Raw genomic sequence first — 19,414 nt, 5'->3', positions numbered from 1 at the left:
GTGCGTCAGTGGCGGATCCAGGGGGGAGAGGAGGGCACCTCCGCTAGCGTAGTCTAAAGTAGTGTAATTTACTTAATTAACTCAAGTTTGCGTTAATTAAACTTGCTCCTAACACAAGTTTATCGGATCAACCTATTTTGCGCCCCCTCCCCTAAAAAAATCCTGGATCCGCCCCTGGTGTACGTGATTTCTGAAAGTGCCCCCCCCCCCTGATTTCCCTTCAGTTTTCATTAGACGTTCAATAGCAACATTCTATCTTAGTCGACAAAGCCCAGAAGAATGCCAAAAAAAGACGACGAAAGTACGCAATAGGCGTCAACGACATCTGCGTGTTCACACGAGGCTTTTCTAGTTTGTTCATAGGACAGCAAAGATTGTAGAATCCGGTTTGCCAATATGAAGCCATTACAAAACATTTATCTGTGAACATGTTGATGCTCGGAGCATTGACACTAGTCTTGCTAAATTTTGAATTAACCTGAATCCTAGTCTGTTCTAATGTCATGCCAAACTAGATTAAAGGCTTTTACGTCTACATTAAAATCAATTCTATTTCTGAAAAATTCTCTTTCTGAATAATATTAGCCTGGAAGTCTTCCGTGTTTAGGGTGGGAGGATGTTATAAAGAAAGATTTAAGGGAAATGGGAACTTCCTGGGAGGGCGTAAAGAGCGAGGCTTTGAATAAATTGAGATGGAGGAGGAACGTACGTAGCTGTGTTGGCCTCAGGTGGCTTGGTGCTGCGGTTTTTAGTAGTATATTTGTTGTTAGTAGTAGTAGTAGTATTTATATACATATATATATATATATATATATATATATATATATATATATATATATATATATATATATATATATATATATATATATATATATATATATATATATATATATATATATATATATATATATATATATATATATATATATATATATATTTTTTTTTTTTTTATATATATATATATATATATATATATATATATATATATATATATATATATATATATATATATATATATATATATATATATATATATATGCTTTTCTTATTTGTAGGGCTTAGAAGATTACATACATGACAGGTCTATATACCTATCTGGATTCTGAAAAAAAAGGTTTTGCCTTAATATTGAATTTTCTGTTTCTTTTTCAATGGCTTTAATTTTGGAAAAATGCATCTCCTGTTATTTCTGTAGAATTTTAAGCCATATCGAGTATTTTCTCTTAAATTTAATAAATAATTTTATAGACCTTCAAAACCTTATAAATTGGGACTGAGCAAAGGTGTGATGCTCAAAACACTTTTTTTGTGCATCACATGAGCAGAAGATTTTGCAATGTTTCATTCAGAACACAAAAATTGTAAAAGGTCACCTAAGATCGGTGCCCTTTTGAAGGGGAAGGAGTCGATGTAGGTACTTCAAAACATCATCCCAAGAGATCATTAAGGCTCTGGATCCATTCCTGGGAGTTCTATTCATCTAACGCAACTACTTACCAAGATCAACATAAGACCCTAAACTAGAATTTTATAAATCCTTCATTAATCAATCATAAAAATTACGATATAAACTTAAACATTGCTCGAACCTCCAATTTATGGACGGGATACTCCAAATTGGCGCTTTAGTCAAACGAAATTTGTTTTTTTCCATAAGGCCGGTTACAATGCGACTCTGGCATTGCGCGCCACGGAGCATGGATGATGTACCGCGTAAAGCCATGGCTGATTCCCAGACATTTATTGGATCATTCTCGTTTGAATACAAGGGAACAATTTGTTGTTTTAAAACAGAGGACAGAGTCCCAACAAGGAGAAAACGAGAAATTACTTTCTTATAATTCTGTTTAAAAAGAGTTCTTCAGCGTCATTGGTTTACGCCAATCTTCTCGTAAGCCAATCTTAAAAAGTTAAAAAAAAAAAAATATTTTTTCGCTTGCTGACCAATGGTCTGCGTTAACCAAGTACCGATCTCCTGATTCGGCCGCAAGTGCAATGGGACGCTGCGGACAAATCATCCGACTCTTCCCGTGTTTTCCCCCAGATTTGCTTACAAGAAAATTCGGCCCAAGCAGGAATAGGAGGATTTTTAGCGAGCTATGACCTCGTTGTCACTTCTCTAGTGAGTTTGGCACATAAAGAGACCAGGATCTGGAGACGGAGTAGCCATGTTCGTGCAAAGGACTCACGCAGCCGGTTCAGAACAAGCCGCGTGTTTTCAAGATTTAAAGTAAAATTGTGCGAAAAGAGAAAAACATAAAAACATACCAACATAACTGGACAAGCTTTATGGGTATGTCCAAGGTAGCACACATCCACTTTACCACGGTTGTAGTTGAACGACGGGGGTAGCACTGTTGGACCGGCTTTTTCAACAACAAGTTTCGTGAGGCTATCGAGCAGTCCACCTTCACCTCCCTCTCCTCCTCCAGAAGACGCTATTACATTTTGTATTAAACCTCCCAAAAGTCCTCCGAACCCAAAACCAGCAGCTCCTCCTCCCAAACTGTCAAGCGCAGAGGATAATCCTGAAAGTTAAAAACACTTCTAGAAATTTATAATAAAAAGTTTATATCAAAAACATAATTTTATCATAATTTAGAACTTAATTTAATTCAATTTGAAGCATTAAAATTGTGAATTTGTGAAATTTCCTGGGTTACTCTTTGTCGTAGTTTCTACTCGTTTTGAGTTTGACTTTGTTATTTATTGTAATTTGTTTTGGGCTTATTTATTTATTGATAGTGATTTATGGTAGTTTTACGCTTGAAAAATTATTTGACCTTATTTCAGCCCATCTTCGGTTTAATACAATGTCTGATTTTGTGGATTTTTAAAAAAAAATTAACTATTGCATAGAACGAATAGAACAGACACACCTCCCTAATTTTTCAGATAGCCATTCCGAGAATGTTAGTGGGTATACTTAAACAATAAGATGAATAAGAAATACTTAATGATATTATACTCTAGTATTGTTCGCGCTATTGGCCTTATTTATGTTGGTACTCTTGCATTATGCGGGCCTCTCGGGTTAACTGCTATAGAGTAGGCAATGATAAAACCCGTTTTTGACATGTTTACCGATATAGACTAGGCAATGATAGCGTGTTTTTCATTGCGTATATGATATTAAACTGTTGTTTTTTGGGGTTTAGGGGGCGGGGGGAGGTACCTAGGTTAGATTAGGTTACGTATTTAATATATGCTATGCCTTACCCACTATCCCCCCCCCCTAATGTGCAAATATATAGCCCAAATTTGTTTCTAAACTATTATATATTCATCCTATTTTATTTTATTTCATTAGCATCAACCAAACTTGACTTTTTAGAAAGGCCCGCATAGTGAAAGAGTACCTTTATGTTATTAGTATATTACCCAAAGATGAAGCATCCGTACTGCTTTTATTCGCCAACTAAGACATTCTATTAGACAATTTAGGAAGGAATTCTAAGCAAAATCTATACAAGTTTTTTTTTTAATTTTGCAGTGGAGCAATTTGTTAAGAAACAATGTCAAAAACAACGCCTACAGTTAAGATTTTAACACGTCTATTTTTAAACAACTTACTTTATAATAAGACCGTGGTGGTAACGAAAAGATTAATCAAGTGGACAGCTTCACTTACCTTGGTAGTATTATTAGCAAAGACGGTGGGAGCAATGAAGATGTTAAAAGTGGAATAACCAAGGATCAGGGTGTTTTTTCAAAGTTAAGTTAAAAAAAAAATTGGAATAATAGGAAGATAGCTCTGCAAACCAAGATTTGAATATTGGAAGCTACAGTGATGGCAGTTCAGTTGCCAATATTTTTTGGAGTAGGCAATAAAAGTTATATGTTTTCTATGGTAGCCTATAAGGTAGCCGATTAAGTAGCCTAGCCTTCTATTGGGTAGCCTAGCCTATCTCATAGTTCCGTCTTAATTGGTTTAGTAACTTGTCTTAATTAAGGGATAACAGTTCGATATTTCCTTCGTTTTTTGGGCAATAACTTAATACGGTAATTAGTCAAAATTAACAAATCAAAATAATTAACCTAATAATCAACATTTCTAAATTAAAACTCCGATCTGTTTTCCTTATCAGTCTTAATTTTGATACAATACCCCTGAGTTACTATTGATCGACAGGAGAGTAAGGCGAGGCCTCTTCCGATCATCTTATAGGTAAAAATCTGGAGAAAGGAAAGGGAAGAAAAAGAAAAAACCTGAAAAAAAGGAAAGCGCAGAACCTTTTCAATCAGCTTATTTATGAATTAAGACAAGAATAAACATGCAGTCTACTTTAACTTATCTCATTCTAGTGACTTCTCTTACACAAATTAAAACGGAGCTAAAGACAACACACTTCTTTTTTCCGAAGAAGGTGGAACTGCAAGTTGAAACTTGGTTATTTATCTTACCTGTGATTTTAAATCCTGGTAAGCCTTAAAATAAATATATCCATTAGTTGAAGCAAAATTAAATCACATTTACTCCAGGTAGCAATTAACTTAATAAAACAAACAAAGTAATGTTAACACATTCTTGCTATTATTGACAAAATATCTACGGTGCTTTTCAAACTTTATATATGAATGTCTGTATACATTTCATTTGCATTACACAAACGAGAATAGATGAAATAAAAATCAAGAAAAGAAAATGTAGAAAAAATATAACTTAACTACAGCAGCAACTCAAAAATTCAAATTCAGCCCTGCCAGATTCCGGGCTTCTTAGAGGCACTTCCAGCTCCTGAAGCTTTCCGCGTGGGTCGTGGAAACCTTAATATTTAATAAAATAAATATATAGCATCCACAGGAGGACAGGCAAATTAGTAAACTTTAATACACTTACTTTATCTTGAACAATCAGAACTGATCAATCAGATCTTCTTTTGGGAAATAAATCAAAAAGTGAGAAACAAATAGTTCGTGATATCGAACTGTAGCCTAAGTAATGAGTTTTCTGTTTATTTGTGTATATATTTGGTTGCTGAAATCCCCTTTACATACCACCTCGCCAGGGACGTAATTTTCTATAGGGTATGGGGTAGCAACTACCCTCCTTCCCCACTTTTCCCTCCTTCCAGCTGAAATTCATCGTCTTCATAAATTTTGTTAAAACTAAGATAGGTCCATAGAAACAGATCAGTTTTCTTTGGTATACCCTTGCCTTTATGATACAATTAAATAAATAGTTTTTTCAACTGAAAGTAAGGAGCAAAATTAAAACTAAAAACGAACAGACATTAGTCCGTATATGAAGGGGTTACCCCCTCCTCGATACTTGCTCTTCACGCTAAGGTTTTTAGCACTTTTAGAAAAGATTCCTGTTATAATTAAACAGCCCTTGTGATTCAGGAGTCGTTTCTTAAAAAATTGGGACAAACAGTCAAACTATTTATTATCAAACAATTTATTAAGGAGGGGCCATTGCCAGTGCTCTAGGACCATTGGTTCGATAAGATAATCCCTGGGGAAAAGAAAAAAACGACAACAAATAAACACACATCCGTGATCTTTTTTCTTACAAAAAATGTAAAATTCCACATTTTTGTGGATAGGAGCTGGAAACCTGTGCAGTAGGGTTCTCTATAGGCTGAATCTGACATTATGATTTTCATTAAGATTCCTTGACTTTTAGGGGCTGTTTCTCCCTTTTCCAAAAATCAGGCAAATTTTCTCAGGCTCGTAGCTTTTTATGAGTAATGCTAGGCTTAATTAATCTTATTTATTTGGAGCCAGCATAATAAACTGATTCTTTTGATATAATTTCATTTTTTAGAGTTTCGGCTACTATTGAGCCACGTCACCCGTTACTTACAGTTCGTTTCCCACGAACTGTTTGATATGACTCTTTTTTTCATTTTTACTTGGTCATTTACCCTTGACTTGAGAAAACCAGCTCCAAATTCGCCCCGTCCCCCAGAATTTTAACGAAATTACTCGAAATCGACAACTCAATTTTTTAGGTATCCTTTCCTTATTTTATCCAGATAGAAATACCATGAAAATAATATTTAGAATGAATAAAATGATTGATTGTGTACGTATCTACATATAAATTCAAGTGTCTATCTGTCTTTCCAACGATAAATAGCTAAAATGTACAGGGTTAATCATGACCACGTGTATGAAAAGTAGGTTATGAAAGGTATATTTTAAAAAAATGGCAATTTTAAAAGTATTTTCATGTATTTTGTAAATATCTTAGTGTATTTTGATAAAAGAATACAATAGTGAAGTTTTAAGAAGAAAAATGAAGGATGCATATACAAAATAAATATCCATATTTTCCTTTTATAATATTCTGTACATTAAGTACAGAGTATAAGCGCCTCTACGCTCTTCACACTTCAGGCGTGACGAAAGTGTGCCAAGCGTTGTGTAAAGTGTCCCAAGCACAGTATATATATTAGCATTATGATCTTTCCCTATCTCACCCATTATAAAAACCCGGACCACGGTGCCATTGCTCCAGAGAATGTATAAACCGGAATAAACATAAGCGACATTAGATCTTTTCAAGGGTAGACAAGTCAGATCTCTCTTGAACGCGAAACTTGGCTTCAACGTTGGAACACTAATTTTGAAGAAACTAATTTTAAATTAATTTATTCCAATACATACATGAAAATCGGTAATTAGTAGTGCAATGTTGTTATTAGATGTTTTTATTAATTAAAAGTAGGTTTCGAAGTTTCAAGTTGGTTTCAAAGGCATTTTGAGAAAGTTTCTGCCAAAATACGTGTTCCAGGGTAATTGGACCGCTGATGGCAGATCAAATGAGAGGAACTGTTTGTACGTGCCGATATAAATATATATATATATATATATATATATATATATATATATATATATATATATATATATATATATATATATATATATATATATATATATATATATATATATATATATATATATATATATATATATATATATATATATATATATATATATATATATATATATATATATATATATATTTATATATATATATATATATATATATATATATATATATATATGTTCGCTTATGTTTATGTTCGCTTGGTGGTGGAGAACGGGCACCCCCTGGGTCCATCCCCATGCTTCCAAAGTTATTCAGCAATTTTTTCACGTTTCTAGCTTGATTAGTTCCAGTAGCAAAATGACAAAACTATGGTAGCAAAACAATGGCCGTCAAACTTTTGCAAAGTCAGTCATCAACAAAAGAAATTTTTTGCATAATGAATTGAAACAATTGTTTATTTAGTTTGGAAGTTTATTTGTTTTTACAGGGGAAGTCGCATTCGCACAATAAATTACTTTCACGATAATTTCACGATTTAATTCATAAAAATAATGCTCATTGCGTGTGAATAAAGTAAATGAATCTTAAGTACGAAGAACGTAAATAACTCAAACTTAAGGATAAAAATAAGTAATGTAGCCTACATTTAAAAAAATGAGGCTTCAAAATTTGGACAACTGAAAATAATTAATCTTTTAAAAAATTGGTTACGAAAGGAACCAATTTAACTTATTTTAAAAAAAACTTATTTTTTAAAAATAAGTTTTTCTCGTGCTTTTAGATAATTAAGAGACAGTAGCAGAAATAAGGATTCTAGCAGAAGCTTTGTAGGGCATGCGGTGCCAATAAGGGATAAGGGACAATTTTGCTCTCTACGGTATAGTTGGTGAAATCAGATGAACTATCAATAGATTGCGGATATTTGTCGCAGCTTTGCCTTGTAACGGCTTATTAGGTGTATTTTCCAGCCAGCTAATCATATGGTTTGAATTTTTGATTTCTCCTTTATAATCACCCTTACGAATCCCCTTGTAAACGTTCTAGGTGGAACTGTTGCCCAACATTTATGACTATGATCTTCAGCTGTATATAATTGAGTCGAGCGAACAGGGCATAAGAGGAGTCGGGGCAGAGTAGAACCAATAAAACAAAAATGTTGATGAGTTAACAGGGAAAATCTGGGAATTATGGCGGTACTTATGTATTATGTGGTACCCACAGCTATATATTGTATAACGAAACCAGACAGGGAACCAGCAAACGGGTATTTGCTAGATATATGGTTCGCAAAGCGTTATTTGTTATTGCGTTTACAATATTTAAACTGCTGTTTTTTGGGGTTTAGGGGGAGGTGAAAAGGTACCTACGTTAGGTTAGGTTACGTATTTAATATATGCTATGCTTTACCCCCACTCCCCCTAATGTGCAAATATATAGCCCAAATTTGTTTCTAAACTATTATATATTCATCCTATTTTATTAGCATTTACCAAACTTGACTTCTTTCGTGGGTACCGTATAATGCATAAGTACCACTATACCTCCTATGCCAGGATTCAGTGTAGATTTGAAGCAGCTGTGACACCTGTAATTTGAGTCCAATAACTCCTTTTTATGGACGTAGATGACAAGAACATAGAGCCGCCCGCTTCTTTCCTGACTGTGGTCAGACGATCTTGGACTCCAAAAATCATAATAGGAAATGGGTTATTACCCCTGAGAATGTTTGGATGCAGCCCTTTCCGAAACAAAACTTGGTGAGACATAACTAGGTGGAAAAAATGAAGTTCTATCACATTTATACATAGTAGGGTTATTTTTGAAAAGGGGGTAGCCCCAACGTTCTTGCTATTAGGATAATTTAGCCAAAAGAGTTATCAGACTTGGTCGGAAACAAAAGTGTGTGTCCCAGCTGTGCCTTTCAGGAGTTCGTTCATACCATCATACCCCTTCCGATCTCTGTCGGAGGAGGAAGGACATCCCTAACTTCTTTTTGTTACAACTGTACAATTCCTTATAAAATTGTAACCGAACTTGGTACGAAGTCAGAGTAAGTGTCTTAATACTGTCCTTTTGGACTTTTTATCAGGCCCAACCTATTTGGGGGGGGGGACCCAAATTTAAACAGGAGGAGTTCCCGGGTTTTAATAAAGCTGGTAAAGATTAAGAGGTTAATGTCTTAGTAATGCCATTTAGGGATCTTGCTGGTCCGATCTAGTAGGGAAGGAAAGGCTAATAAGTCTTTGGGGGAATAGTAAAATGTAATATTGTATGTGTATTTCATGACGAATACATCTTATCTTATCTTACATTCATGTTTGAGCAATATCCAGAAGGGTTTGCTGGGTCTTAGCCAAACTTAGTCAGAAATAACATTTGGTCTGCTAGTACTACTTTTTTGAACTCATGGACCGTTTGACCGTCTGTGGGGAGGGAGATCGATACATGGTTCTAATCCCTTGTTGCCAAGACACCTTTCCAAAGGGATCTTCGAATCTCAAACGCAATGAGGGAGGAAGGTAATAGTTAAGATCTTAACTATAAATTTTGGAATTCTAATCCCGTTAAAAACCTCTGGAAGGTCCCAAAATTGTTGTTAAATTCTAAATTCCGTTCAACCAGAAAGGAATTTAGCCTGTCAACCAGAACGGAAGGTCAGATAACATTAAATTTGGAAGGGGAATGTCCTAGCTGAATTGCTAAGCATTTGATCGCAACCTGAATTTTTCGGGGGAGGGGGCGTTGATTAATGTCCTCAAGATATCTACCAACAGGATGCTCGGATGTTACTAAATTTGTTAGAAAGTTATAATATACTAATTGCCCCAGTTTTCTTTTTTTGGTCGGGGGGAATCATTTAATAGTTAATACTAATCGGAAATTTGTGATGGAAGAAGGGTATTCTCCATTCTTGTCATAATAACCTCCACTAGAGTTAAGAGTAAATACTTCAGCGTAAACAATGAGGATTGAGGAAGGGGTAGCCCCCGTCAAAAACGGAATAATATCTGTTAGTTTTAAATTTTCATGTTGCTCCTTACTTTTAGTAGAAAAACTTTTTTATTTAATTTATAGAAAGATCTAATGTAAAAACATTAGTTTATTGCACTGGGAAAATGTATATTTATTAGATTTCCAGGGCTACTTCCGGTTTAATCAAATTGGCATTATGAGCCAACAGTTGATGAACAATTCTGTGCTTAGCCTAAGACACTGTCCAAGTATTATGGGGGCTGAGATACGTGTTTTTCCTTAATTTTGAATTTGACATCTATTTCTCTTTTACTCTAGACTTTTTAAAACAGAATTTCACCGTTTTGACTAGGATTTTAAATAATTAGGATTAAATCATTCAAATTCTTTAAACATTTAAAAGATTTAGCAAACTTATGAAAGTCAAGATACTTTCTTTGCGCGTGATTTGGGATGCAGAACTATTTTTGAAAATTTTTCTTTTATAGGCTGGGCTACCACAAATTTTTATCCAAGTTCGTGAAATGTCAGTAACCTTGGGAGGAGAGGAAGCTGAGTTAAATTCTTCAAAAGATCTTCCCTGGACATAATCAAGGTTCTGAACGCGTTTTTGTAAGTTTCATTCACCGAACTCAACCACCCTCTCAATACCAAAAATACCTCACCTTGAGCTTAAGGGTAGCCTGCCAAGAGATTTTGTCCTTAGGTACTTAAGTATTAAACGTACTCTTTTACATACTGCTAAAAAAGTCAAGTTTGGTTAATGCTAATGAAATAAAATAGGATGAATAGGCCTATATAATAGTTTAGAAACCAATTTAGGCTATATATTTCCACGTTAGGGTTGGGGGGGGGGGGTAAAGCATACCAAATAATAAATACTTAAAAACCTAACCTTGGTACCTCCCCCCCCCCCTAAACCCCAAAAAACAACAGTTTAAATATCATAAACGTAATGAAAACCACTCTTTGCATTCCAATTCTTAATAGCGGTCTCGAAATAACCAGTCTGGCGGGTATCTGTAGCATCTCCAGTTTGACATTCCATATACAGTATATAAAAGAGTACGTTTAATACTTAAGTACCTGTCTTTATAATGTTCAGTTCAGAATAAGACCTAAACTGGACTGGACTGTAACTACAAAAAATTTTTTGGTTATCATGCAGCAAAATCCCCTCTGTGAAGGAAAATGTAAAGAGAGAGGCGTAATTCTTAGCTTCAATAGGCTATTTCAAAAGCGTACTAGGCTACCACTCAATTCAACATTCAAAATTCTTTCTAAATAGGCTAGGATCGTCCCCAAAATTAAAACTTTACCCTCCTCTTCCCTATTTCAGGATCCATATATAGCCCTAAGCTATTTAGTCATTATCTTAAGCCACCTTAAATTGCAGCTCCCACCAATCAAGGTAAACCCTGCAAGCAAGTAGGCTAAACAAAATTAACAAAATTTACAGTATGCAGAAAACATCTATTAGGCTAAAAATATAGTCGGGGCCACTTGCATTTTAGTCAAGGTTTTTCAAGTTAACACTATGGCTACATCTCGCCCTAATAAGTGGGAGGGGGTAATCGCCATGATAGGTAAGATTAATCTATATTTGGAAAGCGTTGGGTGAGGGTTTGAATTGAATGGTAATACTCTATTGTTATTAGGCTATGGCGTTTCCTTCATGGGTGGCCCTAGACTATTTCTAAAAGATCATCGAACTTTATTTAGAAAATTAAAGGGGCCTGATGTTAAGCACAAATAGGTTAGTACCTGGTATTGGTATGCTTGACTGCAGGCCACTATTTGCATCTGCGCCACCTCCTCCCTGATTTAATGTTTTATCCAAAGTTTCATTCACAATATCCAAGCCCTGCTTCACCAGGGATTTCCCCACAGATTTAATTAATCCACCAAACATTGCAAATAAGTAGGCTATTCAACAGATACAGTTGAAATTGTTTTATAAAAGTCCTCAATGCTTGGCTTGCTTTCAAGCCGACCCGCGCAACGCCAAAAACCTCTGGAGCAATTTCATTACCTCATTTCTTGTTTTGACGTCATAGATTAGTCACTGTAGATTGATTAATGGAGATGATCTATTGATCTTCAGAACTAATAAGGCCTTAAGACGGACTGCTGCATTCTTTCGTTATTATACAAAACATGTAGTCATATAGTCGAGAGGTCACAGCCGTTCCTAGGGGGACGGGGGTCATCTGCCCTGGGTGTCGCGACTGGGGGATTGCCCACCTTGCTCAAATTTTCACTCGGCTTTTTTTTAATTAGATTTGAGTCGGGAGGGGTGCTGTAATTAATTTTGCCCCAGGCACCACCAACCCTAGGAACTGCTCTGCGAGAGGTATTAATATTCCTAAACGTGGAGCGTAATCCTTAAGTCAATAGCGCCCAGGGACGCCAATTATCAGGGGGTCAATTCATTCTCAGAATTAATAAAGCCTAAAGATTTGCATTCTTTTATTATTGCAAAAAAAACGCAGTGTATTAATGTCCCGAGAGGTATTAATGTCCCTGAAAATGGAGCTTATTCTTGAACACGGTTGCCAATAACGCCAAGTGGCACCAATTGTGAGGGGAGAGGAATTGCCCCCCCCAATAAATTTTTTCACCCCTTCAATAGATTTGGAAAAAGGACTTCTTTTTGTTTTTTTTTGTTGAAAAATCGAAAAACAACAAATCCCCCTAGATCCTAAAAAATACACTTTGCCCCCCCCCAACCCCACCTATATTTAGGCAATAGTGCCAACAGAAATCACTCCGGTGTTAACTGGATTTTATTATTGACAGCAATTCAATTTAATTATATTTCTCTTTTCATATTTGTTAATATTTTTTGGTTTCCTAAGAGGTCATGCTCATGCTGGATGCCGAATTCTTATCTTTAAGGAGAGTATTTACAGAAATATGAACATTTATAAATTTTCTCTTTTTATATTTTTTAAGTCTGTTTTTTTTTCAGGTGGGTTTTGTCTCTTGGTTCCGGGGGGTGCCCATCCCATGTTGGGTGCGAAGTTCTCATTTTTCCAGTTAATCATTTTGGTTTCACTAGAATATACTTATAGTTTGTAATTCTAAGGATGCCTTTCGAGCTGTTTGGATTATTGCCCGATGCAGTGTTTCTACTTTAGTGTTTTTTCTCCCCAAAATAGGAGTTTTTAAGATTCTTAGGAGGAAAAAAATGAGGTTTTTTTTTTTTTTTTTTTTTTTTTTTTTTTTTTTTTTTTTAAGAGAGAGAGAGAGAAAAAAAAATCATGCTATAATATTGTTTAGGGCTTCGGTTGGAGAGACTGGGTAGGCCCCTGGCTTTCAGTCTTTCAGTCCTGGCGAGTATCAAGAAGATACTGGAACAAAGGAATGCACAAGATACAAACTGTTTATCTTTATAGTTAAAATATAGTTAATTTATGTTAATTATATTAAAATATAGTTAATTTTTATAGTTTATTTTTATAGATAAAACAAAAAAATAGTGGTGTCAGGGGAAGTTTGGCTACCCCTATAATCCAGTGTAGGATAACATATATTTGCCCAATACAAGCAAATGTCTGAAGTATCAGTTGATTCATTTATGAAGAAATAGACCGCGTGTTTTATATGTTTATGAATTTCTGTCCATGTAGGTGTATGAATGTGTGTGTGGTTTTTCCTCTGTACTGGAATGCAAACTATACTAAAGTGGCTAGATGTATGGAATTTGATTCGGAATAATTTTGTGACCATGTGGGTTAAAAGGCTATAAATATTGGAAAAATAAACTCTGACAAAAAAAACCCAACAAAACGTAAAAAAAAGTAAAAGATTTTTGAATAGGTGTTCAGTATCACGTTTCCACTTTAGTAATTTTCCTTGGAGTTTTTAAGATTCTTAGGAGAAGAGGTAACATTTTATGAAGATAGAGATATTATACAGCCTATCTCTTGAGGAACGTTATGGTGTGTATGCTTTTTCCTATTTCAACGGCATACAAATTATTCAATAATAGTAGTAACCTATCTAGTACTTTCAACCCTACATTCAACCCTACAAGAATATGGCCAAAAGTGTATACAATATGAACGGGACATAGTAACCTATCTAGTACTTTGAAATATACATTGAATTACACGTGGATATGTGTGCAGTTTAACCGGTACATTGGCTTACCAGAGTAAGCGCCCAATTCGTTGAAAATATACATGCAAACTTACGCCTGAGGCATGAATATGTGTGTAAGTTTTCAAGTAATTGGGTTACCAGGGTCATTTGCAAAGAGGTATCATTTCTATAGAAGCTATAGTAATTTGAACTATCATATGGAATTTGTTTGAAGGTATATACTTTGAGTACACCCCCGTAGCAAACAGGTTTTTCTGCTAGTCCTATTCTACAGGTCATTACACCTTTGTCAAGAAGACTGAGTATATTTTGATTGGTTATTAGAATTTGAATAAAAGGAATAGTTTTATTTAAACTTCATATTAGTAAGAGAATTGAATTCAAAGAGAATAGTTTATTTGCAAGGATATTAGTGAAAAAAAAAATGAGTGGTGCATTTACACTATTGGAGATTAATGATGGAACCGACAGCAGCAGCAGCAGCGATATACGAGTACCTAATGTAGCTGTGGAAATAACTGCTGGCTGTAGACTATGTCTTGAATGGGACATTATGTATGCGAGATACGTGATATCATTAAGCAAATTTAAGCAGGAGGAGCAGCTATGTTTTTCTGGAAAAGTAAATATTCTCCATATAAATAAACTTCTGTCAGCATTAGATGTTATATCTAAATATATTGATGAGAACAAAATGCATCAGTTAATATTATTATTTTAATTATGTTCAATAAAACTGTTTACAAATCAATGGTATTTTTTTCTTTTTCTATAGTAGACATGCTTATATTTTCTAGAGTACAAAAATAAATTATTTTTATTCTTAATTTGATCGTGATATAGTTAGGACTAAAAAAAAAAATAAAAAAAAATTGATGGATTCGAGAAATATCGAATCATGAGGAATCTAGTTCTTATGGAAAAACGTTTGATTCTAGATGACGATTTTCTAGAGTTGTATATTCAAAGGAAGATATTTTATCGAGGAATGCTTGTCGATGTAATGAAAACTGATTCTCCATCATTAGACTATTGTATGAAGCTTCTACATCGTGGTCCAAATGCATTTACACAATTTATTGATATATTGATCACGACATGAAAAAATTATATTGTGGATATGCTTTTAAACATTAGTTTAGAAATATAGGACTTTTTTTCATAAGAAAGATGGTGCTCAAGGATGATTTACTCCTCTCTCTCTCTCAGACAATTTTTTTTGTTGCTAGCTCAGTTTCATTGTGGCAGTGAGAGCGTTAACACATGACAAAATTTTCCATACATGTCCGTTATGTATGTACACACAGGGCAGCTGGTCATCATCAAGTGAGAATTGCACAATGATTGAGGAGTATGATGAAAAGTGTAGATTATGCAACCCGTGTAAATTGCACAGAGGGTATACAAATTAAAGGTTGTAATTCATGTCTTGAAGAGGTGTGTGACTCTCATCCTAGAGGTCACCTATGCTCCAATTGTCATTATGATAAATGTAATCAGTGGGAGAGTACATATACCTGTATGATTGGAAAGAATCCTAACAGTGATTTTAGTTTATTGCTAAGAGATTGGTATCGTCGTGATTTTATATTGTTATGGGAGGAGGAACCTGGTCAGCGATTCAACTGTTGGAACAACAAAAGAATATGGTTTCTACGTCATCATTGTGAAGAGACTGGGTGTTATGATTATAAGCCCACTGATTTTTATTTGGCTGTGACGGAATGTGATTCGACACTTGAGGACACTGTTTGTGAAATTGCTTCAAATACGCAAATTGAAACATGTGAATTCTATAGAATGAATGAGAATAGTATCATTGACTATACAAAGAGAGATGAAAAGAGTGACGTCACACTCTATTGTAGAAAAGGTGACCCTGACAGTGCACTATATCAGGATCAGCGCACGCCGAATCCAGATAATCTACCTACGCTATTGATTGTTAGCTAATATCTACCAGTTGGTTAGATATAAATAGTAGAAAACTCATTTCATCATGTATATAAATTTTTATTAACAAACAATTTTACAAACATTTTTAGAGCATTTATTCTCAGTACGCTAAGAATAATATTAGATACACTTGTAAGTATCTTCTCCACTAGTAAGTTATTCAATCGAGGTAAGTCGACATATATGTCAAGAAACTGCCAGTAGGTATAGTAACGGTATCTAAACATGAAAAAGAGTAGCGCATGAAAGAAACATGTCTTTGTCGCTAACTCCTGTACTTTACTTAGATTTTGAATACTGTTTTTCCCAAATAATTAAAAAAAGTAGCTGATGGATATTGCATTGAATTTAACAGATATTAAACGATGATCAAAATATTAATAATTATTTGATTTTTGAAATATTCAAAGCCAATGACCTTTATTCAAAGTCGATGGAATGCTATTAACAATGATTAGGGTATTGTTAACACGAATTTTTTCAATGAAGTCCGAAGGTATGCAATAGGACTTGTACTGGGACATGTACATCCATACTAAATACGTTGATTATTTGGTTTGTGTTCATGGTGCTAGGTCTAGTAGAACACTGCCGTCGGGTGTGATTTCCCAATAGGTTTCAAATTGACTTAGTGATATTAGGGTGATACTCTCAGTCAGAGCATTGGCAAATGTACACTCTAAACGTACAGTCCCTGTTCGTACTATGGTCATATCTTGCGTGCCTGACAAGTCCAAAACAATAACCCCATGATTTTTTGAAAACATTGAATCGGTTATTCCATTTTCAAATAGTTGAGAGTCATGATCTAGGGATTGCATGGTCAACTCGTACAGAGTTCTATAGGATTTTTTGTCAAACGATAGAGTGTACAGTGGAATACCATTCACTTTGCACACGAGGCTAGATAGGTCGAAAAAATTAAAATCATGGGGGGATTCAGTCCCGGATCCAACGTCACTGCCACTCTTTACACAGACCAATGCTATTTTCGATTGGCTTTATCCATTGATAAACGGTAAATCACTAGATCGACAAGCACTGATAGTACTGAGTATGGGAGTGTAGAGCTTATGGGGGACAAAAGGGTTAGTTTATCGGGCGGTGACTCTTAGCTGTTAAGATTCCAAGACCACCGAGCCCATCACCATTTTTCGCTGATCGTGTAGAATTGCCAACGAGATCATAGACTTTTAATCCGAAGCCGGAGGAAGGTTTTTTCTCTAAATAAAATTCGAATGGGCCAGCTGTAGCTTTATGTCAATCTTGAAATCGGGGGGTAGCAATTGGGATATATTGAATATCTCGTGATTTAATTTTCCAACTAGATGATACTCCTGGGTCACTGCCGTAGAAAACTCACCGTCAGCATCAACACCTGTTCGATATTCATAGCCCAGCGATGGTCCTCTGGACTCCGTGTACGCAATATACTTCCTCATACTAACTTGCGTTTAGATTGTATAGTTGTATAAATTAGTGCTTGTGATCACCAAAGATTCGTTAATAAATTCATTACTGTGTTTAACCACATTGGTTAGAATACAGATTTCTTACGAAAGACCCTCACCAGCATTTGGAGTTGTATTATCTGACTTTTTCTTCACCACAACCTTTAAATCAATAAATGTTGACGACAAATCAATGAAATAGTCGTCATTGTAAAATATCTGAAAGCGTTTGTTTTCTGAGATGAGCTTTTGTGGCTGAAATTTCCTATAGCAGTCCTTCTTTATATATAACTCTTCATTGCCATCACTAAACTGGTTCAATGAAGAACAGATCTATGAAGATGACTCCCATTGGGCTATATTAGTCATCTTAAGAGACGAAAGCGCTTTTTGATCTAGACACATTTTTATGTTTATTCTTCTTATTGGCCTTCGTTGTTTTATTCCTCAAAGTCCTTGTTGATGTCCTTTGCTTCCTGCCTGGGTGGAGACTGATGAGTGAATGACGTGAACGCATCCTTTTCAGTCCCTCCCCATTTGGTCTAGATTTTAATTGTTCACCAACGGCTCTTGCAGAAGATCTAACATTTTCCTTAACATTCTCCTTGAAATTCTTGCCTGACCCCTAGTCCTGCAGTATGAAGGCGGCAAAAATCGACGCAGCAGGCAAAAGATATATCCTGGCAAGGGGTAGTGCAAAACGAAAAAGCCTAGCAAACCAGCCACCAACACCATAGCCAGACATTTTAGTACGCCCCTTGTAGTAGTCCAATCCATTGCCTATTTGACGTGGACTTAAAGCACCAACATAGAAATGAATATCGGGACAGACAAATGGAATTCTTCTATTATTCATTTTTTTTTTTTTAGGTGATTGTACCGTCGTCATTGACAATGGGTCAAAAATGACATGTAATCACTGCTAAGCCTTTTGAAATTGCTAGAGAATCACCTAATTCGGTTCTTAGTGTTAACTGACAGAGTTCCAAATAGGAAGTGTTTACGGGAATATACTGAAGATGCTTTATATTGTAGTGATGAACATGTTCTTGATTGGTTTTTCGTTCAAGAACTCGTAGGAGGGGAACATATGAATTACCAACTCGAGATGTTTCCACAAATAAAGTATAGAGAAATATACAAGTGTATGTGGAGAGGGTAGGTTGGTAGTCAGCGAAAATGAAATTAGTATTTCCAGCACTTTTACCATTGATTATATTGAGCTTAAAGCCAAGAACGTCCTTTAAGTTATCATTGAGAATAATCTTTTCATTGGCAATAGGTGAACTCCTCCTTTGAATAGTTGAAATGAAAAGCTCCTTTTTTACGAGCAGAAATTCTTTTATTGATAGTACGACATAAATCATTCATGCAGGTGAGCTCCTCGTAGGGTAATTCAATATATGGATAATCCATCCAATTGATTTTTTGAATTTGTTCTTGATCACCTGGTGGTGGTGGCCAATCATAGGGTCTAATTTTTATTTCATATTTACGATCTTTTCTCAGGATGTCATAGTTATTTTTGAGAATACAGTCGATAAAAGCCACTTCACTTTCACCGTCATATTTGACAGTTGGTGAGAGATTTGTTCAAAAATCCTTTGCTGTATTCAGGTCAGGATATAAAGGATAGCACACGTTGGAACTGAATGTTACATAGAAATCACGTTGCCGTTTAAAAATCTTAAAAACCGATCCAATAACGAAAATCAGGGTTGTAGCCTAGCCACCGAACAAGTAACTGTTTCTTACCCCTGCGAGTACGTCTCTTTAATATCTTTTCAATTTGATAGATTTCACTGGCATTTTTAACTTTTTGTAGTTCATAGTCATAAAAGCCGCCGAGAATCTCCTCATCTTTGGTATCACGCAGGCGATAAGTTATGGGTTTAGTGTCTAGGATTTTTGCCACCTTAAAAAGTTCTGTGGACCATAAGTAATTCCCCTTTTCAAAAACATTAGTTGTTCTATTAATTCGAACAGTATAACCAACATTGAATTTATTTTTCTTCTTCTTGACAGCCGACGATTCATTGGAATACTGTTTAAGAAAGGTGTCAATTGTATCATGATCAGAATGATGAACGTCCGTTGGCGTAGAGTTGGACAATGATCGATGAGGTCGTTGATTATAAATCAACAT

At 35.2% G+C, this 19,414-nt stretch overlaps 1 protein-coding gene across 1 annotated transcript in view; it reads right to left on the bottom strand.

Moving 5' to 3' along the window:
- Positions 1-11,716, bottom strand: part of LOC148949925 (uncharacterized) — a 32,374-nt gene extending 20,658 nt beyond the window's left edge. Inside the window, exons 1-3 of the mRNA XM_089091741.1 lie at positions 11,519-11,716; positions 4,405-4,428; positions 2,269-2,528 (exon numbers count right to left, since the gene is read on the bottom strand). Of these exons, the coding sequence (XP_088947867.1) occupies positions 2,269-2,528; positions 4,405-4,428; positions 11,519-11,666 (432 nt within the window). The 5' untranslated portion in view covers positions 11,667-11,716. The remainder of the gene's footprint in view (positions 1-2,268; positions 2,529-4,404; positions 4,429-11,518) is intronic.
- Positions 11,717-19,414: the final 7,698 nt, after the last annotated feature.

This window comes from Artemia sp. Qi Xiang Cuo, chromosome 7, assembly GCF_049724085.1.
Source record: "Artemia sp. Qi Xiang Cuo chromosome 7, ASM4972408v1, whole genome shotgun sequence".
In the NCBI taxonomy this organism is placed as follows: Eukaryota; Metazoa; Arthropoda; class Branchiopoda; order Anostraca; family Artemiidae; genus Artemia; species Artemia sp. Qi Xiang Cuo.
Note: the sequence above shows the minus strand (reverse complement) of the source record. Positions and strands in the feature narration are given on the sequence as shown.